Source organism: Oryzias melastigma, unplaced genomic scaffold, assembly GCF_002922805.2.
Source record: "Oryzias melastigma strain HK-1 unplaced genomic scaffold, ASM292280v2 sc00288, whole genome shotgun sequence".
In the NCBI taxonomy this organism is placed as follows: Eukaryota; Metazoa; Chordata; class Actinopteri; order Beloniformes; family Adrianichthyidae; genus Oryzias; species Oryzias melastigma.
The window spans coordinates 100,524-109,813 of record NW_023416906.1 but is presented as its reverse complement, the minus strand read 5'-3'; the positions used below and the strand labels follow the sequence as shown (position 1 = coordinate 109,813).

The 9,290-nt window shown below is 40.4% G+C and overlaps 1 protein-coding gene across 5 annotated transcripts in view; it reads left to right on the top strand.

The window, feature by feature from the left end:
* Positions 1 to 8,806, top strand: part of ptprz1b (protein tyrosine phosphatase receptor type Z1b) — a 115,253-nt gene extending 106,447 nt beyond the window's left edge. For all 5 annotated transcript variants that reach the window (XM_024265133.2, XM_024265131.2, XM_024265130.2 and 2 more), the window contains 6 exons: positions 4,429 to 4,502; positions 4,736 to 4,858; positions 5,531 to 5,683; positions 6,405 to 6,547; positions 6,638 to 6,773; positions 8,003 to 8,806. In XM_024265133.2, the coding sequence (XP_024120901.1) occupies positions 4,429 to 4,502; positions 4,736 to 4,858; positions 5,531 to 5,683; positions 6,405 to 6,547; positions 6,638 to 6,773; positions 8,003 to 8,146 (773 nt within the window). In that variant the 3' untranslated portion in view covers positions 8,147 to 8,806. The remainder of the gene's footprint in view (positions 1 to 4,428; positions 4,503 to 4,735; positions 4,859 to 5,530; positions 5,684 to 6,404; positions 6,548 to 6,637; positions 6,774 to 8,002) is intronic.
* The last annotated feature ends 484 nt before the right edge of the window (positions 8,807 to 9,290 follow it).

The following is a 9,290-nucleotide window of genomic DNA, read 5'->3' as shown; positions in this document are numbered from 1 at the left end:
CTGCCAGCTTCAGCACTCTAAGTGGGGGGAGGACTAGAAAGTGTCTGAATGAAGCATGGAGGAGTAGCCAAAGATGGCATAGCCTATTCCAGCCTCAACATTCTAACAGTATGTCATTCTCTGTAGCAGAAATATTTTTAGCTACAGTTATTAGTTGTTCTTTACTGTGAGACGCATCAAAATGGACTTCCTTTATCTCTGTTTTTAGTGATTTTGTGAACACAGAAATGTTAGCAACTTTAACTGGACAGAAAAGATCTTCTGCATCTCTACGTCTGATCCCCGTCGTGGAAAGCTAGCATTAGCATTAGCATAAATTAGAAGAAGAAAATTTGAATGACCTTCATAATCAGACCAGCAGCATTCAATGAAGTTCCTGTAATCTTCATCTAACTATGACCGCCTTGTAGAGAGAAATAATCCACGACATGTGGATCTTATAGGGAAAACAAAAACAACCCGGTAGGACATTTATAAAATAAATATAGTTACAATTGGTTAGGTTGCCTTTTATTATTTACGTAAAATTGCTTTAAACAGCATCATGCTATCAGACGTTGTATTCAAACGTATGTCATTAGTCACTTTGGTCAGAGCCGTTTCAGTGCTGTGATTCTGTCTGAAGCCGGTGTAGGTAGCAGATGTGCTCGGCCTGTCAGATCGGCTCGGGGGCTTGCGCATAGATGACGTGTAAGATTGTGATTGGTCCGGACTATTAGACCACTGTCACGTGACACGGGGAATTACACAGACACTTCCAGTTGTTTTTTTTTTTTTTTATTAGGAATTCATTTAGCTGAAGGAAAACAGCTTTTTCAATCATCTTACTTAAAAATGTCAGGTTTGATATCGGTCTGTAGTTGTTCATTTGTGTTTTGTCTAAAAACTTTACATAAAAGTTGAAGCTGACTGTGTAAGAAAGAAGGTGAAGAAGTTACTTTGTTTAAGTTTTTAGCCCTTTAAAAGCCTGATTTTTCAACACAAAAATACTACAATTGAACTACATAATTATATTTAAGCTAAACTATAATAAAATATACACTGATGAGTGGTCATATCTTAGCTGTCATGGGGTTCCGTGACTAAATGCAGTTTTTCAAATGATAAAAAATAAAGAATTTGATCAGGCAAATCTTTGGCCATCTAAAATCTTTTGCGTCAACAAACGGGGTCTTGCGTGAGACGCATTATATATTAAGTCTATGGTGAGGCGCCAGTTCCTTCATACTATCAAGAAAAGTGAAATGGTTCCATTTTTTTCTTCTTTTCTAATGTCTCTAATTTTATTTAAATTTTGTGTTGATGTTTTCTCTCTATCTGTTTGGCTCGTGCGCTGCTGCATGTGTAAGCCCCCCACTCCCCAGTGCGAACTTTCTCTTTTCATCTCTGTTAAATATCTTTCCATCTCAATTTTTGAGGTTTATTTAAATATTTCCCCTCTCTCTGTGTGGATATCATGGTCACTAATGGTTCTCCGATCAATTGTTTAACTAATATAAACGGCATGATCCCGGGTCATCCCGCGTCCCCTACCATTTGAGAAACACTGCTTTAACCCAATGCATCATGGGGGATGAAGTGCATAAACTCACGCAGATGCCGTCATACTGTCGTTTCTGAGATTCATTCTTTTGTTCACTTTTTAAACTGTCTGACGTCGGATCCTGCTGGAAGCTGCACCGCTAAACACGAGCTTTACCTGTTATTTTAGTTGGAACTGAGAGACTTTATGAGCCGAATCAGAACAAGGAAGTGAGGACGTTAACCTCTTCTGATTGGTCAGATTGATGACATGTGATCAAGCCTCCAACAATGATTGGCTGAGACAGTTGAAGGGGGCGGGACTTTTCTGAAAAGAGACGTTGCGGCAAGTTTAGCGGCCAGATTGTAGCATCATTCTGATTAAAGAGTCATTTATAGAATCAAAGAAAAATGTATTTTACGATCCTGGATATTCCAAACTATCTACCAGGGTTACATCAGGTCCGTTTGGATGAACAAAGAGCAGATAGTGATGGTAAATGTTTTAGACATGTGAAAATGGGTAATTTCCTGCGGCACACCTGACCATCTCTCACGGCACTCTAGTGTTCCGCGGCACACTGGTTGAAAAACACTGGTCTAGAGGAAGACCAAAGAGGAGGTTTATGGATGCAGTGAATGAAGACATGAAGGTGGCTGGTGTTAGAGTAGAGGATGCTGAAGACAGGCTTAGATGGAGGAAACTGATTCGCTGTGGCGACCCCTGAAGGGAAAAGCCCAAAGGAAGTATATCTTCTAAAATAGTCGGCATTTTGAAAAAAACAATTTGCTTTTTGGTATGAATCAGTTCTATGCAGCTCTGACCAGGGTGGTGGGTGGCAAGGCCAGACCAGAGTAGCGCCTGAGGGCCATACAACGCCACTTGCAGCTTATATTTTTTAGTGTAACTTCCTTCTCTCTCAGTCAGCCCTTCTTTCCCTTCTGCTGATGTTGAGTCGATATTGTATCAATGTCATAATAGACAATGCAGCGGAAATCAAGGCATCAAATGAAGAAAACTATCCCAGCCCCATTTATTTTATGTACTTTACACCTACAGTCGAGCCTAAAAAAGTCTATACCATTGACTGTAAAAATACTGGACTTATCGAGCCATGAGGTCCCCGATTGGAAATGCATCACCTCCACTCCTCGTGAAAGTAGGCCACCGCTTTCGCCGTCACTTCCTGAAACGGCTATCGCCATATTGCAAACATCTGCAACCCATCTTCAGCGATTGGTCTGAGTCTCCGTGAGTCATGGAATCTATAGGAAGTACTGTCACCAATCTGGAGCGAGTTTATTGTGAGTGTCCGCCTCTTTAAAATAAATAACCATACTAACAAGTGAACAGCTGGATCTTTTTTCTGTTTGAAAATACGACAACATCCATTGAAGTTTGTCTCGCGCTCCTCAGACGGCTGCGTCTAATTCAGGCTGAAGCTGGAAAAGTGCGGCGAAGATGAAACTTTGGTTGGTGATTTTATGGAGGAGCTGTACCATTCTGTATGATACGCAACTTAGAATTTATATGCTACAATCCAAACCGTGAAAAAAAGAAAAACGAACGTTAAACAAAAAGTCCAAAGCACATAACCTCAGAGTGAAATCTATTTCTACAGAGTAAATCCTCATCTAAAAATGTCGACAGCATGCTCCTCTTGTTGTTTTAAACTGCTGCATCGGTACATTCCATTGAGGAAAACAACAGTAGGACAATGATTGGTACATTGTTGAATTGTAAAGTAGGTGTTAAAAGGTCTTCACGGACCCATTGATGAAGTCTGCTCCCATTGGCTACCCGTCATCTGTCAATCAAACCCCCCAGACGTTCGACGTCAGACCCACAAACACTTATTGAGCCATCTGATTGGTCAATTTATAACTCTAATAACTTGTGATAATGGAAAAAAATCTTTAAAAAAAATTAGGATTAGAAAAAAGAAGTTAAGCAGAAAGCAGCAGAGGAAGAATGATTATTCTGACATATAAAATGACTGAGAAATAACTGTCTGTTTCTCAATGTAAGTCAATGGGACTTTGGCCTTTTTGCAACCCAGTGGTACTTCCTATATGAACACGGAAGGAGGGGGGCTTGCTCTGTCCAGTTATTCTTATACAGTCTATGCTCTGTACCCATTAATTTTTATTTTTATTTTAAGCCACTTATAATCAATCAGCAACATTTATTGTTACCTGAAATGACAAAATATGTAACACTGTACAAAAGGCAACATTGTTCTCAGCTTCTATTTAAATTTAAACAATCAATATCATGTCCAGAATTCCTACCAAAGTTCTTTTGCATGGTTCTGGATGTTCTGATCCGGATTCATTGAGAGCAGGGGTTTGTATCAACTGGACTCTCATGGTTAAGTGTCTGAGGAAAGTCAGGAGAAGGCTTTAAGGGGATACTTAAAGATGTTTGAATTCTAGTGGCAGCAGTGTAAATCAATGTTCTACTTTGAGGAAAATCACAAAAGATGTTACGAGAAAATAAAAGGGATTCTTGTTAAAGCAAGCAGGACTAGTAAAGCGGGGGAAGACATCCAGAGATCGTCCTTGTGAATGTGGACTCTGCAGTAAATCGGGGTTCTCAACCACAGCAGCATCAGAACCAGAACCACCTCCAACCAGAAAGAGGTGGAGCTTATCACTCCAAAGACAAAAGCGTAAAAAGCTGATCAGAGATTGTAGGAAGGCTGTGATGCTGTGATACCCAAAGTTTTTTTTTATTGATCATTGAGGGTATGAAGAATTCTGGACGTGTCCATTCTTGTTTCAGTGTTTTGACAGAGATGCTCCCAGTACATCATCATCGTACTGGTTGAGTGAAAACACCTGTATGTGAGGGTCAGCCAGACGCTGGGTTTCATTGAGCTTGACTCGTCCGTCTGTGTTTTGCAGTGGAGAGATCCAGAGTGTCTCTGTCTGCGTCGGAGTCGAACTCTACAGGCTACATCAACGCCTCCTATGTCGTGGTGAGACTGTCTTTGCCTTCTTTGTATCTGTCTGTGATGTATGTTGTTTTTGTGACCATAGAATGAGATGCTGTCTCACTGATTCTAGAGCGACAGAGGAAAATACAAATATTTATGTTTGGCCTGGATGTCAGAAATCTCACTTGATGGTCCTTTAGAGAACTTTTCCCACAGAGATTGGGACCAACTGTTTGCTCAGCTGTCTTTGCTCTGGTCCTGTCCCGTTGACGCAGGGCCATCACTGCAGTAAGGAGTTCGTGGTGAGTCAGACTCCTCTGGCCAGCACGGTGGCAGACTTCTGGAGGATGATCTGGGAGCAGCAAACTCACACTGTAGTCTGTCTGCCAGACAATCAGGTATGACTATGACACTCTGCTTTCACTGCACTTCCTTCCTGTTATCGACTGTACATGAGAACTGGACCGGGGGACTCCTCCCCCATGGAGAATACTTACTGGTTCCAAGAAGCCAAGACTTCTATAAACAGCTATTTCTGTCATGTTATTGGTCAGAATAAACATTCTTGATCTGATACATTTTTGTAACACCTTCATAATCATTTTCATTTTTTTCATAATATTTTTCTGTAGTTTAAGTGACTCAGTTATAAACTAACCAACATTTGAATGACAGATTTAATGTAGCACGCTTTCAAGTGGTGGGGTGTGGCCTTCCGAAAAGCTCACTCCTGATTGGTAAAAGCAGTTGCCATAGAAACAGTGACTCATTGCTGACATCATGTGGCTCCAACATGGTGACCTGAGAAGACTTTATGTGGTAAGTAAAGCATTTTCTATGGGTGACATCACGCTCACTCAGTCCAGTTCTTATACAGTCATCGGTTTTGGGGACAGCTGTTGACAGGGATTTTTCCCGGTGTTTCTGCTTCCTTCAGCCTTTACTTTGCTCTAAAACTATTGCATGTAAAAACAGACTAAACCAATAACGGTTTCAATTCTGTTCAGTGGAAAGCAGTAGAAAACAGCTTTAAATCCTGTGAGTTGAGCATGTTTTGTTTTGATCTAAAGGGTGAAGGAAGGGACTGCTGTGTCTTCTGGCCCACTGAAGAGCAGCCTCTGAGGTGTGAGGGCTTCACCGTGCTTTTCTCCAGAGAGGAGTTCATACACGTTGGGAATGACGAGAGAGTTCTGGTCCAGGACTTCACCGTAGAGTCCTCACAGGTACCACTTACACACAGGACTCTAGCTGAGGTCTGGTTTCTCGTGTGGGGAAACCTCTGGGTCACGTGTCAAAGTCAAGGCCCGGGGGCCGGATCCGGCCCTCCAGATCATTTCATTTTATTGGTATTAATGACCCGATTTTATCTTTCACTTATTTCTAATTTGTATAATTTTGACAAAATATATTTTTATGGAGAGTAAAATATTGAAAGTTATTTATTGTTTAAGTTGATTTATTCTGGAATAATATTCCTGCATTTTTGTTATTCATAATTATGTTAAAAAATGTTTTAAAGTTTTAAAAAATTGTATTCTGCTAGCTTTTTGGACTATTTTGGCATTTACTGAGATTTTTTTGGCTATTTTGGAGTTTAGCTAATATTTCAGCTACATGCTAGCTGTTATAGCTGACCTAATTATTTTTTCTAGGCCAATTTGGGATTTAACTAATATTTTAGCTGGCTGTCAGCTTCAGCATTTTCAGCTATCAGCACTAGCATTTTTAGCGGCCAAATTCAGCTTACAGCATTCACATTAGCAGTATAACGGGTAATTTTATATATCTAGTTCATAATTATGTTAAAAGCTACGGTTTTAAAGTTTTAAAATTGTAGTTTTAGAGTGTTCATTAAATGTTTATCCTGTGACCTAATGTGTATTTTGGATTTTGGTCTCTTGTGTGATTGGGTTCGACACCCCTGCTCTGGGTTTTTCTTCACAGAACGACTACGTCCTGGACGTCCGGCAGTACAGCGCCCTCTGTTGGCCCAATCCGGACAGTCCCATCAGAAACTGCTTTGACCTGGTCAGTGTGGTCAGGGAGCGCAGCAGACCCGCGCAAGGATCCGTACTAGTGCACGACCCGTGAGTCTGGAACAAGTCTAAGCGCTCGTTTGTGAAATTTGGGGCTTGAGTCGCATGATTGATTGACGGATTGATTGTTTGTGTGTGCAGTTTGGGGGGGGGCACATCAGGGCTGTTCTGCGCCCTCACCACCCTCTTCAGCCAGCTGGAGGAGGAGGGCTCAGTAGATGTCTACCAGGTGGCACGCATGACCAACCTCATGAGACCGGGGGTTTTCAACGATGTCGTAAGTACCGCCACGAAGCGGAACAAGACGCAGAAGTTAGGTCTTACACCAGTCACGGGCGTCCAGTTTAAGTCAATGCACAAGCGCAGTCAGAAGTGCTGCACCGGGTCTGGCAGTGGTGTATTTTGGGGGTTCACGGCAAAGAATTTATGTTGTGTCAACCAATCAGGGCCCATGACGTGTTGATGATGTAATCAGTGGGTGGAGTTTAAAACCAACATGGAGGAGAATCTGATCCTTCTCCTCCTGAACTTTATGATAATTTTCTTTTTGCATCAAGACAATAAAAAAAGATCCTCTAATTTTAATGACAGGAAGTCAGTCTTCTGTCAGAGACAGAAGTACCGCTGAAAGCGTCCGTCATTCAGACGCAGCTCCTGCAGTAAATGGTGAACTCATCGTACTGGGAAAGTCTCTGAATGATCTCAGGAACCCAGACATGGAGACTGATGTTCTTATAGAACTCTTTAAAATAAATAAACCTGATCCATCAATATCATCCATGTCTTCCATGCATAATAAATTAGATATACAGTCAATGATTCCATATAGTAATGAGTAGGGCTGAGTTAATAAAATCGATTAATCGATCTGAATCAATTTAAGCTTAATAGATCAATAATCGATTCATAAAAAATATAAATCGATTTTGCACATAAAGTTAGCTTGATGCTAACGTTTAATGGAATTTTCCATAGGACGGCTAATGCTAACGGTCAGGCGACCTAAACATACATTGCTGACTAAATGAACATCTTATAGGAATTTTCCAAGCTCTTTTAAGGAAATACTTTTAAGGAACTATTTGTGGTCTAAAACAATGTTTTTTCCTCATTCTTTCTTCTTCTTCTGGAATAAAGTGTAATGCTATGGCGTGATCACCACCTAGTGGCCAAATTGAAACGTCCTCCAGGAGAAGCAGAACAATGTTTATAATGTTGATGATCTGAACATTTTTGTTAGAACTTCTCCTTTAGAGAATCCATGTAACTCTGGATGATATTAACACATTATTAACAAATTAAAATGGATACCCAGCCCTAGCGATAAGGCAAAAGACTTTTGGCGGTAGCTCCTCCCACACATTTTTGGACAAGCGTCAAACAGAGAATTTGATGCGTGTCAAAAAAGAAAGAGGTAGCAGACTCAAATCAGACGCTTGTATCTCATTTGGTATGAACGCATTAGTCTGAATCCACTATTAACCGCGTTTCCCTTTCCCCGATCAGGAGCAGTACCAGTATCTGTACCAAGCCGTGCTGAGCCTGGTGAGCAGCCAGGAGGACCAGAGAGCCCTGCAGAGTCCAGAAACCAACGGATCGGTTCCCCTGGGACAGTCCAACATCGCCGAGAGCCTGGAGTCTCTCATGTAGACCCACACAAACACAGACAACGAGGGCTTTCATTTCCAGTGTTTGCTCCTCCTAAATGACTAAAGCCTGTTACATGTTTCTCAAACAACTGATTTTTTTTTTCTTTTTTCTTTTTACAAATGACTGGTTTGCTATGATTCTAAAGTTAATAAGATAACAAAAAAGGTTATCACTAAAGCAAAAAAAATCTCTCATTTTTTAATAGTTATTCCGGTTTATTTCGACTCTTGTATTTTAAGTTTAAAACAACCAACAGAAAACTTAAAATAATAAAATCTCTAGAACGATTGTCAGTGACATGCAGAACTTTGACCACACTTCCTGCCAACTGCTGCATACAAGCAGCTCATTGGAGGAACAGCGTGTAACACTGACGCCTGGTGGTGGAAATAGGTAGTGTACAAATGGAGATATTGGAGGTTAGAGTAGCCAAAACTTATACTCCAGTAAAAGTAGCAGATCAGATTCCTTTGGGTCAACAAAATCCAATACAAATACTAACAGTTTGATTCTATAGTTGTGTATGGAGTCAGACAAACCATAACCACAAGTCCACTTGAGTAAAAGTAAACTGTGAAGTAAAGTTACTGAAGGAAAATGTGGTTTTAACTCATTACTACCCATCTCTATGCTTGATTAAAGCATTTTGGTAAAATACAACTTTGCCAGTGTTTTATGGAAGCTTGAATTGAGCTGTTTCAATCACAAACTCACAACAGAATTCTCAAAGACTTTAAATGAGAATGTTCTGAACCAGGAAAAGCATCTTTCTGCTCTGTGGATCAGCAGTCCTGCAGGTGTGTTACAGGACAGGATTTCAATGGTTTCCTAACAATCAAAGGAAAGAGTAGGACAGAAATGAACAACTGTCCTTTTTCAGTCGTCATGTCTGGATTATTAGCTAAACTCAAAAAAACATGATTAGAAATGTCATTTTAGGTTATAGTGTTTTAAAACTTCTTATCCAAAGCTCATGTATTTGAAATATTACATATTTTTTCAGTTTTTTGCCTCAAATCTTGCTTTAAAAAGACCCTTTTCACATGGCGTCACACAAAGCGGTTTAGAACATCAAAGCTGAATGCTGATGAAAGCAATTTTACATGAATCCTAAAAGTAACCAATTGTTACAGAAATTTGTAAA